General features: G+C 46.5%; 1 protein-coding gene across 1 annotated transcript in view; it reads right to left on the bottom strand.

Annotated features, from left to right (window-relative positions):
* Window positions 1–25,564, bottom strand: part of Gpr139 (G protein-coupled receptor 139) — a 44,987-nt gene extending 19,423 nt beyond the window's left edge. Inside the window, exon 1 of the mRNA XM_052761975.1 lies at window positions 25,088–25,564. Within this exon, the coding sequence (XP_052617935.1) occupies window positions 25,088–25,190 (103 nt within the window). The 5' untranslated portion in view covers window positions 25,191–25,564. The remainder of the gene's footprint in view (window positions 1–25,087) is intronic.
* Between the last annotated feature and the right edge of the window lie 234 nt (window positions 25,565–25,798).

The following is a 25,798-nucleotide window of genomic DNA, read 5'->3' as shown; positions in this document are numbered from 1 at the left end:
TTATCCATTTAACAATCCTTTCCTAAGCCTCCTACCATGTAACAGGCACTGTACCAGAGACAAGGATGCAGTGGTGAACAGATGCACAGTGCTTCCTATCCACAGGGAGCTCATATCCTACTCCAGCTTATAGGGCTGTGTTCTGCTGCCCACCAGCTCTGTGGCCCTGGGTAAGTCACATGTCTCTGGATTTGCTTCTCTCATTCAAGGGGCATATGCTGAACATGTGTCTTGTGCTGTTCGTGCCCTGAGGGCGGAAAGGGCACTGGACAGGCAGCAAGTGTGGTTCAAGAGAAGCAGCCATTTTCTGGTCCATGGTCAGGGTCCAGGGAAGGCTTAGAGGCATGAAGGAAGAGGCTACAGAGAACAGAGTCAAAAGTCCCAGAACAGCCTGAGTAAAAGGATGCAGATGTGACTGTGAGAAACACTCAGTAAATAGGAACATGAGAAATACAGTCAAACTAAAGTTCTTCAGTCATCGACTCAAGCTGTCTTTCTAACCTTAAGGCTATTGCTCTCAGAGGCTACTTCCTAAAGACAGCTCCCAGCCCAACAGCTATGGCTGTGTGTAAACTGCAGTGATCCATCCAGCTTCAAAACCCCAGCTGTTTTCTAGTGTTAGGCTTGCATCCAGCATCCTCAATAGCATAAGACATTTGGGGGAAAATGAGCTGGTATGAACATGCTGGGATAGTTCTGTTTCAGACATTGCAAGAGCTGACCACAAGGGCCACAGACCCCATTTTTATGGCAGAGAAAGTCACTCAAGAGCTCCTGGCATTATCCCAGAAAGGCACATGTGTGACAAATGGAAATGGGAAGCTGAATATGCCTCTGCTACTTTTTGGCTGTGTGATTTGGGGCAATGGTTCCAACTTCTCTGTGCATTAGTTTGCTCAGCTGTGAGAAACAAAATCATGTGGTACTCATAAGCTTTTGTGACCATCTCATGAATTACACAATACAGGGACAATGCCTGCAGCAGTGCCTGTTACCACGATGTGTATATATATATATATATATATATATATATATATACACATTGCTATTAGACAGGTAAACAGGCTCGAAGTAGACCCATCAGGTCTAATTTGCTAGTAATTATTAACGTAACACCAACTCCTCAGTTTTCGGTGTTTGGTCAGTGCTCTCGGCAGACACACAGAAGGTCTGGTGTGCTGTGAATGCACTGGAAAATTTCCAAAGGGTTCCTTTGGAAAATGAATTGGGTGACACAATCAAATGTACTGGCGATTAAATGGAAATTAATTTGATATTGTGTTTGACAGGGAGTTTTTGAGGCCACAATCTTCAAATCCAATGGATCCAGCTTAACCTAGCATAAATTTAGGGTGTCCAATAACATACCCAAGTTTGGGCCAGGTTCTCAGAGTGTAAGTTCCAAGCTCAAGCTACTCAGAACATGTGAACTGAAGCACCCCAAGGCAACAGTAATACTTGTTTCAAACTCCTGCTCCTGTCAGTAGCTCCATGCTTGAGCTTTTATAAAGTACTCCTAGGTTGGCTGGGAGTGTGACTGTGTGAGGAGTGAGGAGGGCCTGGAGGACTCCCAGGAACAGCACAACCCCTGCCCCATTTCAAGAGTGCAGCTGCCATGTGGTTTCACTTGGCATATTGGCCAACTGTGGTTATATCTTCCAATGTGCTGGGAAAGGTTTGGAAGCAATACACACACTTGCATGCATGCATGTGTACACACACACACACACACACACACACACACACACACACACACACGTGCAAGCAGCTGCAGTCTGGCTCATGTATTACTGGTTTGATTTCTACCAAAGGCCCCAGTCCTCTTGGGATGGCCAGTGGGCCTCCTCCCAGGTAAGATCCCCGGTGTACCTCATGGGATGTGTCTTTCACTCTTCTTTCAGAGCATACACCTAGGAGTTCTGAGCTCTTTCTTAACATCGGAGCACTGTCTGGGATGCCTACTCCACCTCCAATCCTTTACCCGGCAGCCTTTATTTCTGAATGCTTCCCTGAACTCTACACGTGGAGGGAAGCTCCTTGTTGGCTAGATAGCTTCCACAACATGTATTTTGAGGATTTCATTTAAGACCTTTGTCACCATTCACTGGAAGCTTCTGGAAGGCAGAGGCTGTATCTCTTTTCTCTGAAAAATGAGGGATGATCAAGTGGTTGTGAAAAATTATGAACTCCCTTAACGTTTGTAGAACAAAGGAGTGATACCTGAATGGATGGATGGATGGATGGATGGATGGAGGATGGCTCAAAGGGTGAAGAATGTGTTGATTGATGGATGGAGAATAGGTGTGTGGATGGGTTGCAGATGCATGAAGGGTGGGTAGATGGATGGATGGATGGATGGATGGATGGGCAGATGGATGAATGACTGAATGGATGGGCAGATGGACTCCTGGAGGTTGTCTGTGGAACATTTATCCACTTTCTATTACTTTCATGGTGTTCCATTATATTCACGATGTCTACTTACTTCTCTGTGAACCCATGTCTCTTTGAAATTCTTCCTCATTACCAACTACAGTGGCTCATGGAGCAGAGTTCAGATTTCCCATTTCCACACATGACTGTGATACCTAACTTTCTTCCTCTGTGCAAAAAAAAAAAATAGCATCTTCTCACTGGACTAGTGAAGAAGATGGGGAATTTAACACATGCACAGGCATTGCATCGTGCCCGATGCGCATGCACAGCGGTGTGCTTCATTTCCCTGCTGAGTGTGACAGTCTCCTTCCTGGCACACTGAACTTGCTGAAAGTGAGGGCATTGAGATCACTGATTCTGAAACCAACAAGTTAGATCTTGTTTGCTGATACTTACATTTGGGATCCTGGCTAAGTTTCTTCAACAAGCTGTACCCCAGCATTCCTCATATGTAAAATTGGGGTAGCAACACCTGCCTTTCAGGGTTTTTTTGTGTATATTGGACAATTTGACACAGTTTAAGTGCTTAGAAGTGGTTTTGGTCATTCAGCTGGATGAAGGAGAGCTTGTGTTCTTCCCATAATACTCTGGCAAGCCTCCTTGCTCTGCCTTCAACATAGATGCTAGCTCTGCTTTGTTTCCAGGCCTTCACTATGAGGTACCGTGCCTTAGCAGGCCCAAGACTCCTAGTTGGGTGGAAAGCCAGAGAAATGCTGAGAAAGGTGTGCCATGGTGGCAGAAGACAGTGTGTGGTGGAGTCACGGCCGAAGGGAGCACACATCTGACCCAAGGATGGTGAAAGGGGTCCTGGAGGAAGAGCCATGCTTGCAGCAGTGAGGAGAAGGGGCCAACTAAATGAACTGCCATGGTTTCAAATGGACTATTTCATGCTGATGTTAGGATCTGAGCTTCTTTTGAAAATCAGGTGAGAAGGACCAGGGAGATAGTTCCACTGGTAAAGTTCTAGCTAGTCCACAATCCTGATGACCCGAGTTCCACTCACAGAAACCCATGCAAAGAGCTGGATGTAGTGGTGAACACCTGTAACCCCAGCACTCCTACAGCAAGATGGGAGGCAGAGATGCGAGAGTCACCTGGAAGCTTGTGGACCACCAGCCTAGAGTAAGCAGTGCAGCCACAGAAACAACAAGAGGGATCCTACCACAAGGTGGAAGGCAAGGACGTTGGGACACCAGAAAGTTGTTCTCTGACTTCCATGTGCACACACCTGAACTCACATATGCACACAATTAATACATTACAAAGAGAGGAAAACCCAGAGGGAAGGGTCATGCTGATCCCACACTTCCATGTAGGGTTGCCTTCCAACTCAAGTTGTCCTCCTCAGACCTCCTTATCTATGCCATCTTTCCCCCTCTCTCTCTCTGAGAGAGAGAGAGAGAGAGAGAGAGAGAGAGAGAGAGAGAGAGAGAGAAAGAAGAAGAAGAAGAAGAAGAAGAAGAAGAAGGAGGAGGAGGAGGAGGAGGAGGAGGAGGAGGAGGAGAAGGAGGAAGAGGAGGAGGAGGAGGAGGAGGAGGAGGAGGAGGAGGAGGAGGAGGAGGAGGAAACAGTCCTGCACTTCAATGGCCTTGCAGCTGTTGGAGGGGCTTTATCTTAAGACAGTGGGGAGTCACAAAAAGGTTTTGAGCATTAGAGATTTACTAAGTTTAAGCATATTTGTATCAAACCACAGGCATCTTTGAAGGGTAATGAGGTGTGTGTGTGTGTGTGTGTGTGTGTGTGTGTGTGTGTGTGTGTGTGTGTGTGTGTAACAGAGGCTCTGCCATGCAATATCAACAAAGCTGGTAAATATGGCCAGCCCCGGAATCCCCTCATCCAGGTGACGTGATAAGAAAGGCAGGGCTATTGGGAAGTTGAGAAGTAACCTCTTCCTACACAGCGCATACCTCCTTGCCCCCCTTCTTGGCTTTGCAGAGGACAGATCCGAGGGATCTAGATGTTCAAGTACATTAGAAAGGTCCCCAGCACACACAGTCCAGGCACTTGCCCTCTAAGGCTGCCTTCCCCAGGATGTTCTGTTCCACAGTGGGACCCGTGTTCAGATGCAGGGTCGAAGTGGTGTTGTCTGTGCTGGGAGATGTGGATGGGCAGGGAACAGGCCATACCCAGAGGACAATGTCTAATTACTCTGGGGCCTTGGGAAGCAATTTTCTATGGTTGGAGAAATTGGCTTTTTTTTTTTTTTAAAGTGTGTTTGTGTGTGTGTGCGCGCGCGCACACATGCTTCCAGCCCAAGCACACAGCTGAATGACATGTAGGTCAAGGAGGCATAATTATATGGAAATGGCTTTAGTTTAGGAGCTTGTGAAAACCCATCTCTGCAGCCTGGGAGTGATGGAGAGGAAGGAGCTTTGGGCCTTCCCAAACTGAGATGAACCAGTGGGAGATGGCTTCCTTGGATTGTTGGGGCAATTGGTTTCTTTCTGACTTCAGGACACAGCCTGTGAGCCACAGAGGGAAGAAGCTGTTCCTTTTTGCCTCAGTCATGATGGTGTGCATGACGGCTTCAGCCCTGATCTGTACTTGCAATGTGACTGCTTCGGTTTAGATAAGGCTGGTTGTCCTGCGGACTTTGCCTCCCCAGCCAGCGCGGTATTAAAAGCTGATCGGACCTTTAAGAGGTGGGGCTTGGTGGTCGGTGGTTAAGTCACGACTCTTCTGTCTTTTACGTTCATTTATACTGTATGTGTGCGTGTGTGGGGGAGCATGTCGTGGCATAGAAGTGGCCATGGGAGGTTGGTGTGAGATAACGAGAGTTGGTTCTCGCTCACCATCATGTGGGTGCCAGGGGGTTGAACTCAGTTTTTCAGGTGGCAAGTGCCTTATCTGCTGAGACAGCTCACTAGCTGATGCCTGTTCTTCTGGGGAAACTGATTCAGGTCTCACAGGAGTTAGTGCCTGTGAGAGTAGGTTTCACAGAACAATCCCAGCCTCTCTGGCCTTATTTCTTCACACAGGTGGCTTCTCTCTTCTGAATGCACTTCTTTCTGTGTCCATGCTTGTTGTTATGTTGTGACACAGCCAGGATGCCCTTGCCAATCGTTGCCATGGAGCTATTTGAATTTTGCAGCCTCCAGGGTCATGAGTTAACCAAAACCTCTTTTCCTTATACATCACCCAGCCTCAGATACTTTGTTGTAGCAACACAAACCAGTTTAAGATGGTGACCTTGAAAAAGTTAATGAAATTTCTGTCTGCTGAGGAAAAATGGGACTGAAAACTGATTCTCTGTGAATAAAGGGCTCTGAAGAGTTGAACATAGAGGGTAGACATGGTTGGAATTTTGCCTCTGCCCAAGTATTCTTCTGGTTTTACTCACTGCTTCTGCCCACTCTATGGAGAAGTGAAACTCTCCAAACAAGCCACACTGTCTCCAGCCTTCAGTCTTGACCTGTGCACACATGCTTCTTTTTCTATAGTACTTCTCCTATCCATCTCATCTGAATGACTCTTGCCTGTCCTTCATGAATCATCTGGTCACCCTCCAGCAGTGACAGCCTGATGTCCCCTAGACTTGCTATCACCTTGCCCATGACAAAGCAACCATCCTCTTTAACTCTGAGCAAAAATGCCACATGCAAGGCAGGACACTAAGAGATTATGGGAAAAGCAATTGCCTCCCCTCCTTAGTAATAAGAGAAACAGTCAACAATCTACTGCAAAGAGCAGTGAAAATGAGGACAGTGGTAACACGTGATTCTATGGCCTTTCCTGTCACGAAGGAAGTGGTCGTAACCATCACAATAACTTCCATTTAGCAGTCTCTTATCACAAGCTAGAAATGGTAGAAAGAACTTCATACGTAATGATAGCTGCTGTGCCCTTCACTCTGAAGGTGGGATTTTTGGACCACTCCTGCAATGGAGAGGATGTGGCTTAGATTTAGTGACTTCCCCAAAGTCACTACTTACTAAGTATCAGAGGCTGAATTTGAACCCATGTCTTCCTCACCTGCCATAGGTCAGTTACCACCATTCTTTAAGAAGGGACCATTGCTTTCATTGATATTCACAGTCTACAAGCCAGAGAGTTTACACTCTGTTCTGCTGGGCTGCTCCCTCTCACGGGGACCATCGCCAGCTGTTTACAATTTCAGGGGGCCCTGCCCTTTCCTTGCTTTCCGATTCCCCAGAGTGAGTAAGACGCTGTGGTCAAACCAGGAAAGGGTGGGCTTCTTTCCCGGTGGTGGAGTCACAAGGGCAAAGTCACGGAAGTGTGAGCATATGCTATGTTTGCAGAACTGTAAGATGACAGGCTTGACTGGGGTATGGACCGCAGGGGAATGAAGGATGAGAATTCAAGAGCCCAGTGTGATAACCTCGATGAAATTGCTTTGCAAACTTCCAAGGTTGTTTTGGGGACTGTCGGAGATAACGCCTGTGAAGCTGCTTTGCACACTGGGAGAGCGTTAGGCAAATGTTAATTATCATGAGGTATTTTGGAGGTAGCCTGATTGGTATGAGGAACGAGATAGCAGAAAATTAAAATAGCTGCTAATTTCTCTTGAATCCACATTCTCAAAAGCATTCATACATAAAAAAATCCTAATTCCATTGCTCTCATCTCTCCCCATTCTCAGATAAATAGATTATGATAGATTTTAGAAGCTAATAAAAATTCAGCCTGTTTCCTGGTTATTATTGATTTCACAACCAGGTTTAACAACTTGGAGTAATATTTTGTTGCTTGCCCGTAAGACCGCATCGAGTTAATTCTTTACTGTAATACTTTTGCTCATATATGGCTGTGTCTCCTTCCTTGGCAGTCATGGCACTGGGGCTCTCGTGAAGACAGCTCTGTGTCCTTCTGTCTTCTTTAGGGATGGGTGCTTAGTCTGTACCACGACACCTGATGCACAGCAGAAACTGGATGGCAAACATTCTTTCAGAACGTAGCATGTGAGTGTAGATATCCACATTCCACATGAGTAGCTATAGGGATGTCTTTACTCTGTTTTGGGTCTGCTGTCCTCAAAGCCATTCTGTCTGTTTGGTCAAAAACTATTTCCCCTATTCTAATAAAATACTGTAGGTAAAAACTAATTTACCTAATACATATTAATGTTTCTAATAAAGAATCCAAACTTACGTGCCAACTGGAGTCAAATGTAGGACCAAGAATAAGAGGTGGAAGCTACTATAATTATAATAATTATTACTAGTTGCAGAAAAGATAGTTATATTTTTCAAAACCCAGAAGGATCAACTGAAAACTTACAAAGGGAATGGAGAAAAAAGAGGAAAAAATGTCGAATACATCAACTGTGACTGATCAGAAAATAGGATAGGAGGGTTCCATGCACACACCCTAACCATTTACCAGAGGGCAGCAACATTTGGGGCGGGGGTAGAGACAGAACTTTCTTCCTATCTTGGTTGTATTTTGTTTCCTGGGTCCTCAAGCAGCTTGACTGGCAGCCAAAGTCTCACAGCAACACTCACATCTCTACTATTTTTTCCTGGTCTTACTAAAGTGAGAAATGTGCTTCCAATCCTATCAGCCCACGGGGACATTAAATACCCCTCTCAGGGGAAACATTTCTTCCTGGTTGGTGGAGATACTTCCGCATGTCCACAGATGGAGTCTCAACTTTCTATATCCATATCTGAATAGAGGGGTTATGACTTGAATGAAACAGCCTTTGGGGCGATGTTGGAAACAATACCAACATGTGTCCCCTGACCTCCTGCTGCAAATAAGAATGAAGGCTACGACACCCGGTAAGTAACTGGGAAGCAAGACGGCTTTGCCACAGTACTGCTGTGACCGTGAAGCCGTCACACCCAACTTGGTGCTTCTGTTTTAGTAATAGTTCCTACATCAGGGCCGAAGGGATGGTTCAGCAGTGAAAAGCACTTGTTGCTTTTGCAGAGGACCCAGGTTCTGTTTCCAGCACCCACGTGGTGACTTTCAGTCATCGGTAGATCTGACACCTTCTTCTGGCCTCCATGGATACCATGCACACACGTGGTGTACTTACGTATGTATGTAAAACACTCATACACAGAAAAATAAAAGTAAATCTTAAAAAAAAATAGTGTCTATTTCATGGATTTAGAAGGATTGGACCAGTCAGTTCGTATAAGGCACTTACAATGGTGCGCAGTGAAGAGAAGGCACTCAGTTAACATTAGTTATTGTGATGATTAATCTTAATTGTCATGAGATAAGATGTAGAATCACCTAGAAACTGAGGCTCACTTCTGCAGATGTGATTCCAGAAAGCATAAATGAAGAGAAGAACCTCTCTGAATATGGGTGGCACTATCTCATGGGTTGTGGACCTGCATATGACAAAAGGGAAAAGGAGAAAGCTAGAGAGCCCCCGCACTTCTCTTCTCTCTACTCCTTGGCCACGGGGTTGTGAGCAGTTCTGCTCTTCTGTGTCCCGCTCCACGTAATGGATGAACCTCTGAAATGGTGAGCCAAGACAAAGCCTCCCCCCTCATCTCTATGCACTCTCCTGTGGCAGTGAGGCAGATTCTGGCTATCGAGCTAATGTGGAGAGCGATGAATGTCGGAGTTGCCACTCTTTGGGGCTGTGAGATCACCCTGAGATTTTTCTCTAAATGAGTCATTCTACTGTGTGGTAAGAAGCAAAGCCATACACAAAGGGTGTTGTAAAGGTAAAAAGTGGCTAAATATTGACTATTTCACACACCATAATAATAGTTTGTCAGTTTATCTTTTTGAAAAAAAAATATTTTATGTGCATTGGTGTGAAGGTGTAAGATGCTCTGGAACTGGAGTTACACAGTTGTGAGCTGCCATGTGGGTGCTGGGAACCGAACCTGGCTCCTCTGGAAGAGCAGCCAGTGCTCCTAACCACTGAGCCATTTCTCCAGCCCATTCTTTGTTGCCTCGTCATGAATCTCATGAGAGAGCTGCTTAGGCTGTGTGTGACGACAAATGAGTTTGTGGTCAGCACGCACAGGCATGGTGGGTCCCAAAAAGGAAGAAGGTGGGTTCCAGAGAATAGGCAGAACACATCTCTCCCAGGCACTGCCACCAACCCCACAACTGGTGCTGGCAAGGCTCATCTTTGGCCCATGAACTAACTGTACCTTCCCTAACACCAGAAGCCCAGCTCTGTCTCTGTGGCACCAGTAGCTAGTAGATAATTCTCAAGGGAATAGATAATAGAACCTCCCCCTCAAGATTCACAGGGTGGGCTCTACATCGATGCCTTTGAAGGCTTGTACTAGTCATGGATGTTACAACCCTGGTTTTGCAGTCCTGGCATATAGTTGCAGTTTTCAACTCTGCCTTCTAGAAGTAGCTTGGGGAAGCCACTTAACTCTGCCGAGCTTCTGTTACATAATGAATGAGTTCTTTGTAAGTTTTCATTCACTACATATTGGTTAGCACTATATTAACGTTAGTGATTGTTACTGATGATTCTGTAAACATTAGGAATAGTATCTTGCATGGATTGGGTGGCCAATAAGCATTCATTACATGAACTGGATTTAGAATGCTGAGTCCTGGCTCACAATGAACCCCTTTAAGGGCGACAAGGGAAACCTAAGTCTGGAGGAGGAGAGATTTTTTTTAGGAGAATTGTTTGATCACAATATGCTAGTTTATGGGAAAAAAAGAAGCGACGTAATTTCCATTTTGTAACTTAGTATGGTGTGGAGAGGGAATTCACCTATGTGTCCTTGGTTAAAAAATGATTTCAAGTAATTAAACTACCTGCTTAGACAGAGGGCAAAGGGGGCATTGGAAGAGTCCTCAGTCAAGAAGGAAGATATAGTTCCTTAGAATGTCTGCAAAGACCAGGATGGGAGGGTGAACCAAGACAGAGGTCAGTAGACACAGCATTTGTCTTGTCCCGTGCCCTGAATGCCAACATCTGCAGCAGGCCCATGGGCAAGCACAAAACACAAGTAGTGATGGGCAGGCTTTGCTCACCTCAGCTCTGCTGCCTGCTAGCTGGATGACCTTGGGAAGGTCACTTTCTTTTACAATCTGCTTCCTTATCTGCTAAGTAGACATGATGGAAGTGCCAGGCTCCCAGGTATAGCTGTGAATATTAAGTGAGGAGCATGAAGAAAATGCCTAGCAGATATTAAGTACCCAATAAGTAGTGGTGGTGATGATGAGAATAATTATGATGATGATGATGTTAAGAAAGATACTTATAATTGAAATGTCTCAAGTTTCTTAGAGGCTGATATGAAAAATATACTTATAAAATTTAGAAGTCAATCACCTATCTTTCAGTATATATATCTATCCATTCACCCACCTGTCCACTTATCCATATGCCCATCTGTCTATCCACATATCTTCCATCCATCCATCCATCCATCCATCCATCCATCCATCCATCCATCTATCCATTCATCCATTCATCCACCCATCCACCCGTCCAGCCAATACTTACTAACAGTAACTATGTGCCAAGGACTAACAGAACATTTGAGTGTAAGAGATACCTATGTCAAGGCATCTTTTTTTTACATTCCCAGGCAAAGACGAGCCCTTCTCTTTTGAGTTCCCCAGGGATGTGAACACCTTACTCGCCCAGCACCCTCACCCCTGTTGTAGAACAGGTCACCTATTGTTACGAGTTTTGATTCGCCTTTTGGTCTTGCAAGCACGTGAGGTTTCAAGGGCAGAGAACAACGCATACCATGCTCATTTTGTCTACCCTTCCATCGTTGTCCTTCCTGACTCAGAGCTGGATCTCAGAAACTGAACATGGTTCTTCACGATGTAGCCTGAACAGCCCAGTTGGGGAGTTAATAGGAAATCCTTACATGGCTTAAGAAAGGAAGACTTCTATTTGGTAAGAGTCTGTTGTGTATGTCGCCTCATGTATTGGCCTCAGCTAGATGAGCATTCTCCCTCATTTACAGATGATGACATGGAAATTTATAGATGTTAGTTACACATGGGCAGGAAGTCCAGTTGGAACTTAAACCCAAATTTTAATAACTTCCATTTTTACAAGAAGTCCATTTAGGATGGCTGAAGAAGTGGGATAAGGTGTAAACAAATGAGTGTGTGTGTGTGTGTGTGTGTGTGTGTGTGTGTGTGTGTGTGTGTGTGTGTGTGTGTTTACATGTGATGTACATAATACATGTAGACAAATTGGAGGCAGGAATAAAAACAGCCAACTTCAATTCCTTTAGAGGCAAAATGAGGGAAAAACAAAACATTAGACATTTGAAAAAAAAATCTGTGTGCTTGGAAGCAATGAGGAGAGGTATGGTGAACTGCATAACATAAGCCTGGCCTCAAGGAGGGGATTGGTTTTGGCTCTAATTTTTGTTTTCTTTTTTGTGTGTGTGTGTGTGTGTGTGTGTGTGTGTGTGTGTGTGACAGTTTGAAAAGGCTCTTCAGGGGAAATACAGATATTATGGTCCAGCTGACCTGGCCCTGAGCTCACACTCTTCTCTTTTGCCTCCTAAATGCAGCCATACTTGCATTTAGAACTATGGATTGTTATGCTTGGTCTTCAAGTGTTACTTAAGGCAAGATGCTGCTATCAAAGGAAGCTTAAGCATATATTTCCCACATTTCAGAATGTATCTTCTGGTTGCTGATGGATGGAGGTGGGAGGTGGGGGGTGGGGGATGGTGCTGGTTCAGCCCTCTTAAGGGAAAGGAAGTGAGGGTGGCAGAGGAGGGTGGTAACCAGTGTCCATCTGACTAACATTTGGGGGGTGGTATCTAGTGCTGGGAACAATAAAAAGTCTTATCTCAAGGGAGGAACTTCTGAAGCCCGGTCTACACTGAGAAGACCTAAGAAGCAACCAGTCCCACCCTTTCATGAGCTACATCTGTTCACACAAGATGTTCTTGAAATTTCTACCTTCGTTTTGTGGTAGAAATGTCTTGCCAGATTTTCTATCATCAGAGCTGAATGCAGTCACGGTGACAATGCCTGGCTAGCCAGAACTCCATCCCATTCATTTGTCAAATGACAGTGCCAAAGGTGACCTTCTCCATCCTGTTCACCTCTGTCAGATGACAACAACTCAGAGCAGGCTCCCGTTCCCTCTCTGCTTATGACTCTGGACGCCCACAGCTTGATCGTAAGCAAGACTTATCCATAGTCACAGTCAAGATGTCAGCTCTCCCTTGGGCCATGGGAACCAAGCCACGGCTCCCAAGAGCCAGGCGGAAATGTCCTTGGGGTCTGAGGACATCATGGGCTTGCCCGTTCCTCCTGGCTGTCTCTGTTTTCCCTGGAGTCTGCAACGGATGATGAATGGGGCAGAGTTAGGCTGCAAGAGGCTGGCTGTGATATGACCTCTGACCCTCACTCCTGCTGAGTGCCAGTGGCTGTACTGTGAACGCTGTGCACAGTACCCTCTCTCCCCCTGTGCTCTTGAGTTCTCTTTTACTGCGAGGATCCTCACCCTCTTTTCCGTCTTTCTCCTGTCACTGTCCAACACTTAATATCTACAGAAAGCTTGAATAGCAAGCTAGACCAAGTCACCTGCTCTAAAGACTCTGTGTCGTCTAGCAACACGCACGGTAGCATCCAGTTGTGCAAAGCACCTTCAGAACACAGCCTATTCTCTCATCTCGGACCACTTCTCCTTGCCCAGTGTGATCCAGCCACGCTGGGTTTTGGTGCCGCCTCATTACTGTCTCTGGGTTTCCACCCTGCCTGTCCTTCTGCCTGTCATGCCCTCTCCTGGTGTCCTCGCAGCTGGCGCCTTCTCAGACCTCACTTAAACATCACCTGTCTGGGAGCCCTTTTCTGGCACTCTATTATGTAGCTCTCTGCCACCTTTCCCTGTGACATTATTGCCAAAGTGCACATCAGTACCTCAAGGGGTTTTGTTTATATATTTACTTACTGGCTTGCCATTTGTCTCTCAAGTAGTTTGGAGAAGTACAGGGATCTCCCGGGTATTCTTTGCTATTCCTAATATAGAGAGCATGCCCAGTCTATGAAAGGTCCTGAACATGGAGGAAAGAAGATTTGAGAACATATTCTGTGAGAGACAGGGCTATGGACCTTGGGTTCTTTTAGGGATTGCTCAGCCTTGTCCTGTTTACAGCCTTGTTCCCCCTGGAACTTCCAAATGCTGTACCAATCTATGCATTTTAGGGAAGTCACTGTATTTCTTCACAGAAGCAGGGAGTGTCTGGTAAGCACTCTGAGGAGCTGAACTGTGGAGGTGAGGCCTTGGGTGCTAAAGGTAGGGAGCTGCAGTCAGGATAGAGTCACAGTCCATTCTATGTCTTTGGCAGTGGTGTGTGTGTGTGCACATGTATGTGCACCTGTCTCTGAGAGTGCCTGTGTGTCTCTGCCTAGGGTATCCATGTGTGCGTGCACGTGCCTGGTGTGTATCCACATGTGTCTCTCTGTGTGTTGCATCTGTGTGTTTGTGCATCTGGCTACAGTCCTTCAGTTGAACTAACAGGGCCGATAGCTTGCTCTGCACTTAGCTGAAATGATAAGAAATGTCTGTAGCAGAAGAGCAATTCCCCCAGCTCCGCTGACTGCCAAGCGTTTTGGCAAACGAGGGGGAGAGGAGTCACTGGCGGACTCATTGGCTTACACACTGGAAAATGGCTTGTCCCAGCTCAGAGCAATTCACCTGGCTTTCATAAGCGGCTGGCTTCCTGGGTCACTTTTCTTGCATGCTCTTCCCTATCATCCCAGGTACTCTGGCCTTCTTCCTGTCCTGATTTCTGTGTACCAGTCCCTCCCTGGCCTGGCTTGTTTGCTTTGTCCCTGTCTTTCTCCTCTCCTCCTCTCCCTTCTCCTCCCCTCCCCCTCCCTTCTCCTGTCTTTCCTTCCCCCCTTATTTTCCTCTCCATTTCCTTCCTTTCCCCACTTCTTCCTCCTTTTTCCCTTCCCCGTCATTCTGACTTGAAGTGTCCCTTCTGGAGGGGAGCTTTTTTGACCTCTTGGTCTGGGTCAAGTTCTCCAGTGATAAACTCTCACAGTATGATGGCATTTGCACAGCTGAATTTTTGCTTTTGAGTGGGTTTTTGATATCCTGTGTGTGTGTGTGTGTGTGTGTGTGTGTGTGTGTGTGTGTGTGTGTGTGTGTGTGTGTGTGCTCATGCTCATGCACACTGGCTTGGTGGACTTGGTGGTATGTAAATGTCACCAAGAAAGGAATAGGTCTTTTAGGGCTTGTCATGAAGCTAATGCAGAGCCCAGCACCTGGCAATGCTGGGAACCTGGGTGGACAATGGGCAGATGGAAAAATGACCTAGTAAAGCAAATCAAGTATGGCAATGCTTTCTGAGGTGTCACCCCCCACTTTTCTGGGGGGGAGAATGAAGGCACACATTTGGGGGAGAAAAGTCCTTAACTTCTTTGCAATGTATTTCAGCTTATTATACTTTTCATACAAGAGAAGCCAGGCCACTCTGCATCCACAGAGATGTTCCCTTTCTTTAATCCCATGGAGGATCCACCCTGTACTCTGCTTCCTTTGTATTTTTCCAGGGTGGCACAGGTTTCAGGGGTGGTATGGGTGTTGAGGGTGGGCAGTCATTTCTTGGGCTACAATGACCAAAGCATACAGGATTCAGAGTTTTGGAGCCCAACTGGGTCAGGCTGGGGAGCTGGCCTGGTCTTTGAGTGTCAGGTTTTCCATTCGGAGTATTGCATTTGGTGAGTGTCCCCAGAGTTTAGTCATGGTCCTCTTGTGGGGGACTGAATGTCTATGTCCTCCTACATAAGTTGACTTCTTCATCCCAGTGGGATGTGTTAGGAAGCAGGTTCCTTGAGAGGTGAGCATGTCAGGAAGGTGGCTCAGTATCTTAAAAAAGGACCCCAGTGAGCTCTTTGCCATTTCCTACTGTGGAAGCTTCCCCCAGGAAGATGGCAGTCTGTAGCCTGCAGAGCCCTCACCAGAGTCAGAGAATGCTGCTGCAGTGACCTTGGGGTTTTAGCCTTCAGAACAGTGAGAAAGAAGCTTCTGGTGTCACAAGTCACAAGACTATGGTGTTTTGTTATAGCAACCCAACCTGCTGGAATACCCGCCGACTTTTTTTGTTGCATTTAAAGTCTGTTTCACCTATTATATTGTTTACTTTGCATTTTGTTCAAAAATGACTTGTCCTATTTCTTTAAACTTATGATTTTTTTAAGAAAAGAAGAAAAGAGAGAGAGAGAGAGAGAGAGAGAGAGAGAGAGAGAGAGAGAGAGAGAGATAGATATCTTTCTCTATAGATCAGGTTGGCCTCAAACTCATGACAATCTGCCCCCCCTTGGCTTCCTAAGTGCTGAGATGGTAGGAGTAAGCCACCATGCTTAGCTCCTAGATTAACACTTTTATATAACAATGCTCCCCAATGTAAATGTAATATGAATCATATATACAGTTAAATTTTAGTAGCTATAATAAAAAATAAAGAGAGACAAAAGTTTAACACTATATTTTAGCTATATACACCCAATGCATGTAATTCATGTGAGTTATTGGGATATTTAAGTTTTTTTTTTCCTGTGCTGTCTTCAAAATCCAGTGTGTAGTTCACAGTTGCAATACGTCTCTTTGTGTGTGCTGATTTTTTTGTGACCTCTATTTAGAGGTCATAAAACAGAGCTAAATGAATAAATTCATACCCGAATTGTCCCAACCAGACAGTTATTTTCTGATAACCAAATGATCAGATTTTAATTGCAAATTAATTGAAATGAAATGAAAAATTCAGCATCTCACTTGCACTCGTCCAATGTCAAGTACTCAGTAGCCTTACATGGCTGGTGTCACTGTATCAGACAGCATAGAACCACGACTCACAAGCCAGTCTCCTTGCTGTAAAGAAAAGGTAGCCTTAAAAACAGATACAGGGCCCAGGTACAGCTCAGTGGTATAGCACTTGCTGAGTGTGTTTAAGACCCTGGGTTTTGTTCCTCGCACTAGGAAAAATATGTAACAGCAGAACAAGAGGGGGGCATTAAGTTCAAGTCAGATGCTACTGCCAGGCACGGTGTTAGGCCCAGGAGATTTGGCACATACTGAGAAGATGTTACAGACACACTATGCCAAGCTGAGCTTCTCCTTTGATGGAATCAGGAAGTTTAAGAGAAGGAACTGATGCTGCACATGAGTACCATTAAAAACCATCCTAGATGCCAGCAGGCGAAACCCCAGTGCTGGGTAGTCACTGAGCACCAGCTCAGTCAATCCACCTCTACCCTGATCCCTGCCCTGAACCTGGAGATCAATAGCAGTCGACTGAGAAAAGGAGCCAAGATCAGGAGAGCTGAGTTCTGCTGAAGACTCCGCCATTCCTGGCCCGGCAACTTCAGGGGAGGTCTTGATCCCTCATTTTGTAAATTGGGGGTATTTGGGCTCAGCAAAGAAGACAAAACAAAACACAAATCTGAACCATCCAGAAGCCATGGACTGACAGATACCATGCCTTGTGCTAGCCCTGAATGATCTCACCTCATCCATGCCATAAGCCTTGAGAGAAAGGCATGGTACTCATTCTATGGGCTGAGCATAGAGGCCACTTGCCAGAGTCCTGTTAACATGAAGCAATGAGGCTGTAATTTGAATTCAGGTTGGGGGTCTATTGTGCCCACATCTCAATTCCCCAGGCTGGCAGATTCAAAGTACTATTCTGTTTCTCCAAAATATTCTATCTATGTTCCAAGACCTTGTCAACATGCAGTTTGTAGTATTTCCTGGAGAAGTTTCTGTTAGGTTTTGTTTTAATTCCCTGGATCAGGGAGTTGGCATGCCTTCCTTTGGCCACATATTTCCTTGCGTCTCCTGAATTATTCCTTCCTTCCCCCCACCTAGAGTCAATATTTTGCTTTCTACTGTGATCCACACTGGTCTCTCTTGATGTTTCTTGTGGCTCCCCCATCCCGAGGTTTTAAGTCAGCAGACTGGTGGGCTATAGCAAGTCTGCAGAGAGATCTGCTTGGTTTGACTCAGGAAGTGTTGGCTCGCAGGATGTTTTAAACATTTTTTTTTTAATTAGTTGCCAATGTTGAAACCTCGGCTATTCCACACATATCTGGATCTCTAGGTTTTGGAACTATCTGGCAATGCTGAGTTGTTGGTCAGAAAGTCAAGTGGCAGCAGACCTCAGTCCCTACCTTCCCTGTGGTCACCTCCACTTGAGTCCCACCTGTCCTTTGTCCTCTCGGGGTGTGTGCCACCATCTCCTTGTGATAAAGCTGGGTAATGGCACTCAGGGCTGCCCTGCCATTTCCTAGCTGTGTGGGCTTCGGTAGGTGACCCAAAGTTCTCACCTGAAAATGGGTGATGATATATACATGCCCAAGACTCCTCATAGGAATGAAATGAGTTCACACATGAGAAGTGCTTTGAAGAATGCCCAGCACACAGTAGGTGTTATGTGAGAGCCAGTGATTATTAAGAGCAAACAAGGTTTGCAGATTTGGTACATTTATCTGTCACTGAGGGAAAATGAGAGAGATTAATAGTCACGTGTTTTCAGTAAAACACCAGGGAAGCATGATTCCTTGAAGAAGTAAAACATTACTTAAAGCTGGACTGCTCTGTTCACAGACATTATCTGACTGCCTTCTTCCAGGTATTTGAATTCATGACAACTGCATCTCGCTCCTCACCCAGCATTATGGTCTCTGATTGGTTGGCATGCTCTCCCAGGCTTTGCCTGTCTGTTAGCTGCACATGAAAGTTTGCTGGTGGGACCCTTTCTTTTCATGACCCTGGATACTTTCTCCAGCAGCCGAACATGGTACTTGCTCATGTTGGCTGGCTTCAGCTGAAGGCTACTGTGCATCCTGCACCGGAACTTTTTCTGAAAGTCACACAGAGACCCAGGCAAGCCTTTTAGGAAGGCCCATTCCCTAGACCTATGAAGGGATTTATTGCTAAGTTATGGGTTTGTTCTTGTCTGACTTGCTAGGACACAGTTTTATCACCACTGTGAGTAGAGCCATGTATTTATGGTAAAGATCCATGTACGAAGTGTGGCTACAGGACATAGACATGGCTTGAACACATGGGCATATTAGACAATGAAACAATGTTATTTCTGGAGATCCTACCATGTGTGAGGGACTGTGAGAAGCCTTTGTGTGTTTTGTTTCTAATCGTCACAGCCACAGTGCAAGACCTGGAAGGTTAATGACATTACCAAACTCTTACTCCATGTGACAGCAAGCATGCCAAGAATGGAAGTAAGCATTTTCACAATTCAATTTATTTTCAAAATAGCCCTTTGGAAGAGGCACTGTTAATATCCTTCTCATGGCTGAGGAAGCTGAGGAGCAGAGAGGGTGAGAAATTTGCCCAAAGCAACAGATTTTTAAGTAGAGGAGCCAGGATTTGAATGCAGAATGTATGATATCAGATACTTGCTTAACTGATGACCTTGATATCCCACTGTTGTGGATGAAAGAGCCGAGGCTCAGAGAGGTGAAATATTATGTTTGAGGTCACAATAGCAAACAGGATGCAAATCCACATCCGGTTTTCATGCAATGTGTTTTACACTCCGCCTTGAAAGCAGAACTGAAGTGATGAGTACAGGAACTGCAGGCGGGGAAGGTCTAAAAGCAATTGTCCTGAACTCTATCTCACGGCTGGGAGAGGCGGCTTCCTGCAGAGTTGTACCAGGAGTTTGTGATTCCACAAACTTGCATTGCTACATCCCACCTAAGGGTCATGTCTCCAACTACAGCTCAGGCAGAAACAGCCTTTCTTGTGGCTTTGATGACTCCATAAAAAACGACCTCTCTAAGGTCGTACAGTGAGTTACTGCCAGAGGAACCTGGAATCCAGAATTCCACATCTAATGTTCTTTGTCTGGCTCATAGATGAAGGGTGCTATGGTCCAATGTATCTGATTATGGTACAGACAGGACACAGGGTAAGTTAGGCACAGCATGCAGGGCTGTTTAGATTCAGAGTGCCTGCGTACTTTGGCAGGAAGCAGCTCACATGAGTTTGGATCCAAGGATACAAAGGAATGCTATGCAGCTGTATAAAGGAATGACAAGTTCCATCCATTCTCTGCAAATGATTGGCACAGTGAAATGAAAAAGAAGAGGCAAATCAATCATATAATGTGCTCGTTTCAGGCAGAATTAGAAATGGAGAGTTGGACTTCTCAATTTGTATTTGCTTAATGCACTAACATACCTTAGAAGAGGGTCGATAAGAAATGAAGGCACAGTAACAGTAGTCACCTGTGGGATGAGGAGTTCAAGACTGGCGGACAGGAGAAAGTTGTGGGTGGGAGGTGTGTCAGCCTGTGCCATTTCTTAATTTGAGGGTTTTAAGCTGTATGAATGCCACTACCTGTTTCAAGGGGACCCGCTTTCCTTCAGCTCATGGAAGGTGCTACCTCCAGGGAATGGGCATTTACGTTCTTCTGGTTTTATAAGAGAACTTGGAGTTCCATTGAAGTTACTTTTCCAGTTATTCGTTGATGGTAGATAGAAATAACAGCAGGTATTTACATATTAATCACATATTCTGCAAACACACTGCAGCCACTTGTTAGTTCTTAGGAGCTTCTTTGTGACATTTTTAAGTTTTCTATGAAGGCTATTCTAGCATCCATGAATAGAAATGATTGAATTTATTCATCTCTTGATACTTTTGTTTCTCTTTCTTGTCTTATTCCACTGGCCAGAACTTCCAGTACTATGTTGAATAAGAGCAAGGAAGGCAGGTCTTCCTGCCCGGCTCCAGATCATGGGGGTTGGGGGAGTACTCAACCTCTATCCCTTGAGTGTGATGGAAGTCCCAGGTTATTTGTAGATTCCATTTTCCATGTTAAATAATTTCTCTTTATCATTTGTTTGATGAGTTTTTACTGCAAGAGCTTGTTAACTATTGTCGAATGTTTTTCCTCATCTACTAACATGGATCACTTGGATTTTATTTTTTCACTTGTTAACGTTCTTGTCAAATGCTTAATGAATTTGGCATTGTGAGATGAACCCAAGTCTAGTTGAGTTACCCCTTCTAGATGCTTATTGAGTAACTTGGCCATTTATGGATTTTGTGTCTATGCTCAAGAGGCTTATTAGTTTATAGTTTTATTTTCTGATAATATCTGTCTTACTTTGATGACAGGGTAAAGCCGGTGTCATCAAACATATTGGGAAATCTCCCCACATTTCAGATGATGATAATGTAACTTACAGAGTGTTCCTGGGTTCAAAGCATTGTGTTTAGTGCTTAATTCAGTCTTCACATCAACCCTACAGTGTATGGACTGTTATTTTTTACTGCTTCATTTTTAAAGGTAGGAAAACTGAAGCACGTCGTAGTTAATGTCACTTGCCCATACTTACACAGGGTATAAGCACCCAAGCCAGGGCATAGAATCCTAGAGGTCCAGGCCCCACATTTCCACTCCCAGCCTGTTTATTACACCTTCTCTAATCAAAACTGTTTGTGGGTTAAAGAAAACACACCTGCAGGGGTCAGCCCAGTCACCGGGCTACTCGTATCTTCACCTTTGGTTAATAACCATGGTAACTACAATGTGCCAAGCTCCCTTCACCCATCCCAGCCTTCAGAGGCAGATCTCATCACCCTTGCTAGGTAGGCATCTGTGGAAGCGTTCCTTCCTGTAGGGTGGGATGCGATTTCAAGCTATCATCTCCTTCCTCACTCTGCTTTCCTTCATGTCTGGGGCACCTTTCAGAAAGCAAATTTTAAAGACAAAATCTTTCAAATCCTTGTTTATTTTTGAGGTGTTCCTTCCCTATCAGGGCAGCTCACCTATCACCCCACGGCTGTCTCCCCCCAGGCATTTAAGTTCACAGTTTCCTTCTCCTTCTGCCATTCTTTATGCTGCTTTGTCTCCACCAAGCCAACCAGCATTAGCTCTTCTGACTTAGCTCCTGTGTCTTGAGAAATAAGAAACATCTCCCTCACTTAAAAAGGAGGAGCGAGAGAAACAGATGGAGTTTTATGAAGGGCAGGGGTGCCAATATTCTCTGCTAAGGTCTTCAGCGTTGGGGGACCAAGATTAGTGAAAACAGCTTCCTGGTGGAAGGAAGGAAATGCAATGCCACAGAAAGAGCAGGTGCATTTACCTCTGGTTTGACTCTATGGTTATAGGGCACATGTGGCACTTCTCTGCATCTCAGTTTACTCAGCCATGAAATGGGTTCAGATGCACATGTAGGTAATAGGGAGGTAATAGAGATGAAGCGGCAGTGTGTGAGTGAAAAGATCTGCTGCGGAGAAGGCACTGTGTAAAATGTGCTTTTCTTGGACCAGGCATTATTCTGAATGTTTTGTGGGGTGAGGTTTTGTTCTACTGCCTTAGCTGGTCTTCAACTTCTCATCTCAAGAACTCCTCCTGCCTCGGTCTTCTGAATAGCTAGGACCAGAGGTATGACTTGGGCTATTTTTATAGAGAGTATCCTAATTAATAGATGCTACCTGGGGAGGTAATTATGCACGACTCCTACCCATTTTACTGATGGGGCAAACTGTGGAACCGACAGACTAAGAATTCCTAAGTGGCTAGCTCTGCCCATACTTCGTATTGGAATTCCTTGGACTCATGCCAGGCCTGTTGCGCTGGCCCACACAGGCAATTACTTAAAGTAGGGGGCTGGACCGCATGGCTTTTTCAAAGCTCTTTCTGCCAACTTAGGGGTATGTGTGGCCAGAGACACCTGCCACTTTCCTGTAATTACTGGATCCCTCTTGGCAAACACCCAGGCATTCCCCATCTATCTCTCCATTTCCACTCACATCTCTGACAGCACTTGGGGTAGGGGATTTGGAAAACCTGGAGTGAGCTCCCTGCTGGGAAGAGTGATTCCATTAAAATCTCAGTTTTCAACAATATTAGCAAGGCCTGTTGCTATGTCACACCCCATAGCGGTGTCTCTCCATCAACAGTGGTGATGAGGGCTTGCTAATTGATAGTGACTCTGAGTTGAGGAGACCACCACGGTGAACTTTCCAGGTAAAGTGCCAGGCTAAGTGCTGTCCTCTAGGCACCTCCTGGACCCTCTGCTGGTTCCCAGATCCTGCTGAGCAGTCCCCTTCTCCTGACAACCCCATGGGATGACAGTTATAACTGCAGCCGCACAATGTCAATCAATGAAGGTGACAGCCACTGAACTGCATGCTTAACCACCTCCTCATCTTCACTAAAGCTGTCACTTGTCCTACCACCCCAGAGAAAGACAATTTCGTAATGTCCATTTTACAGAGAGAAACTAAGGCACAGAGCAACCACACCCCCTGACTCTGGTGGAGGCTGGATTAATCTTCAGTCTGCACTCTCTTTTGCTGGGATATGTTTGCTTCTCTGTATGGCTTCAAAACAGTGTTCTTCAACCTTCCTAATGCTGAGACCCTTTAATACAGTTCCTCATGTTGTGGTGATCCCCAAACATAAAATTATTTTTGTTGCTACTTCATAACTGCAATTTTGCTACTGTTATGAATCATAATTACTTATCTGTGTTTTCTGCTAGTCTTAGGTGACCCCTGTGAAAGGGTCATTTGACCCTCCGAAGGCTGAGAACCCATAGGCTGAGAACCACTGCTTTAAAAGAATGACAAGGACTCTTTGAACCAGCCTTCCAGGTTGCTAACAAAAGTGCTTTGGGCCCATGGTTTTGGACAAGACTGATCTTCCCTTCACTCTTCTCTAGGAGCTTTGATCCTTCTGAATCCAGCAGCTGCCTCTAAAGCCAGAAGCTTTCAGTGTGAAGCATTCAGTTCCCTGAATCCAGGGACTGCCCCCCTGAAGACCCCTGGGAGCCCTTTGGCACATCCTTAGTGTTGGCACACAGTAGGTGGTCAAAACTGTTAGCTAAGTCTATAAACACACACCCCATCTAAGTTCAAATCTCAACCCTTCTCTCTCTTAAACCCCTAAGCCCTGGGCTAAACCCATGCCAAGCACAGTGCCCAGCATAAGGTGGGTGCCAAAGCTATGGGTGGAAAGACCGTAGCTGCTCAGGAGAGTTAGACTATAAAGGCTCAAGACATTTGGATTTGAGGGCGTCGACAGTCTGAGATTCCCTGTTCTCCTAACCTCCTGTCCTGTTTTAGACTCTTGGAGGTCATCCTCCTTGTCTTTGCAGCACTGCCCCTTAGAATTTGTAGAGAAAATGCCCGAGAGAACGAGTGGCCAGCACAGGCAATGGCAGAGATGGAGAGGTCGGGAAGGGGGTTAGTTACACTATGATGGGGGTCGGGTGCTGTCAAAGAGAGGGGCTCTGGCCCTTCTTCACTTCAGCAGGCATCACACATAACCAACCTCTCAAGAACTCATTTTCCAATAGAGAGCTCTGGGAACAGGCTTTGGAGGGGCAGGGGAGGGAGAGGCAACCTGGCTGGAAATCAATTTCAGCTCCAGGTAATTACAGGAGTGCCCTACCTGGTAGGGTACATCAGAGCTGGATCCCCTCTCCTAGGAGGGATAAGTTATAGGGAGAGCTTCCCTTCACAGGGGGACACAGGAGCCCATGTTAGGAAACTTGTGTTTGCCTGTGCTGGTTAACTCGGGAGTGGGGGTTGTTGGACACCGTTTTTCCAGGGGCTCTGGAGTCCCTAAATGTTTGAGGAAGGGAGGGTTCTCGGATCGTGAAAGACTAAAGCCCAACTTCTCAGGACGCTAGGATGCTCAAGTTCTCAGAGCAGAGATGCCAAGTGGTGGAGGCTGAGATTCTGTCTTGGACAGGGGTTTTTCTCTTTCCCAGCCTTTCTGTCTCTAGCTCTCTCTTCTGCCTGCAGGTGACTCCAGGAATGAACATGACATTGTGTGCATGACAGGATTATCCAAAGACCCAAAACTGAAGCAACCCCCCCCCTCCCGCGGCGTCTGTTCTTCCTGGTCCCAGTTGCTCTCCCACATAGCCCCAGCAGACACCCCTCCTCCCTCAGCAGCTCATCTCTCTTCAGGAATTCACTACAAGTCTCAGCCTCACTTTCCAGAGGACATTAAGATGTGGGACCAGCCAGCTACTCATCTGCCTCTCTGGGAACTGCCCTGGGAGGGAGGACTGGGGTTGACCTGGAGGTAAAGCCAGAGGAAACAGACGTAAATTCAAGGAGACTGCCATCCCCTGAGGCAGTAGTCCTGGTAGCCAGTGCGCTTCTCTGCCCAGCTGCCCCATCCGGCCCAGACCAGGGGCACCCTTTGACACTTCTTGTCCATAAGACGATACTTTGCTCCCTCAGGGCAGACAGCGGATAGCAAGGGCTCATCCCATTGCTCCTAGAACTCGAGTGGCCAGTATCAAGGTCTCGGCTTTATGTAGCATTAGATGGGAGGTACAGAGGGATAGGGTGGCAGAAGTGTTCCCAGCTGAGGTGACAGTGTGGGGCAAAGCCTCACACAGCCCTTCCGGGACCCCTCAGGGACGCGATGAGAGAGAGAGAGAGAGAGAGAGAGAGAGAGAGAGAGAGAGAGAGAGAGAGAGAGAGAGAGAGAGAGAGAGAGAGAGAACACGGGCACGCTTTGGATCGGATGCACACCCACAAGTCAAAATGCCCAGCGCCACACAAGCACTGTCCCCGCCAAGCCACACGACGTCCCTTCATCATGATTTGGAAACCTCCACAGTTGCCACCAAGGTTTAAACTTTGTTATTTTTCAAAGCGGGCTCCAGGGCACTTCCCAAGACGGTGTCTGGGACCCCGGAGGTTGCAACTTGGGGCTTCCAGCTTCCTTCCCTCTCCCTCAGGTCCCCTCACCTGGTAATCCGAGGCACAGCAAAAAGCTGTAGTAGACCACCGGCACGAAGCCCAAGCCGCAAGCCGAGCTGTTGGCGGCGAGGTGGGCGTGCATGTGCTCCATGAGCGCGCCCCTCGCCGGGCTGGGCTCGGCGCAGCTGCCAAGCGGGTGGGGACCAGGCAGCAGCTGGGGCGGGATCCGGGATCGCCGCACGGCGGGACCCGCTTGCACCCTGGCCGGTATCCTCCGCTGGCTCCGCACCTGCCTTCCAGGATCCGCAGCTCCGCTCTCCAGCAGGGCGCAGGGGACGCGGGAGGGGCTCTCGGAGCCGGAGTGTGCACCTCCCTCCTAGGACCGCTCAGCTCCCGCCTCAGAACCCCGGCTGGGACGCTGTTCTCCGCAGCCAATCAGCAGCTGCCTGCATGGTGTGTGTGTGTGTGTGTGTGTGTGTGTGTGTGTGTGTGTGTGTGTGTGTGTGTGTCCACGAGCGCGCGCACGCGCTGAGAGTGGGGGGCATCGGGTGGGACGTTCCAGAGGAGCCGGGTCCCAGCAGCGTTTTCTGGCTCCAGTTTCTGGAGGAAAAGACCGGGTTAACTTGGGAACCCCAGAGAAAGACCGGGATGGAGAACAGGCTATCCTGGGTTTCCAACCCCTGTGGGAGGGGCGTGGCGTGGAAACGACCTGCTTCTCCCTTAGCGGCTCCTTTACCCCTCCAGCATGTCCTCAGTTTT

This window comes from Peromyscus californicus, unplaced genomic scaffold (assembly GCF_007827085.1).
Source record: "Peromyscus californicus insignis strain IS unplaced genomic scaffold, ASM782708v3 Scaffold_4__1_contigs__length_199733344, whole genome shotgun sequence".
Lineage (NCBI taxonomy): Eukaryota > Metazoa > Chordata > Mammalia > Rodentia > Cricetidae > Peromyscus > Peromyscus californicus.
The sequence above is the reverse complement of the archived record's forward strand: the minus strand, read 5'-3'. Positions and strand labels throughout refer to the sequence as shown.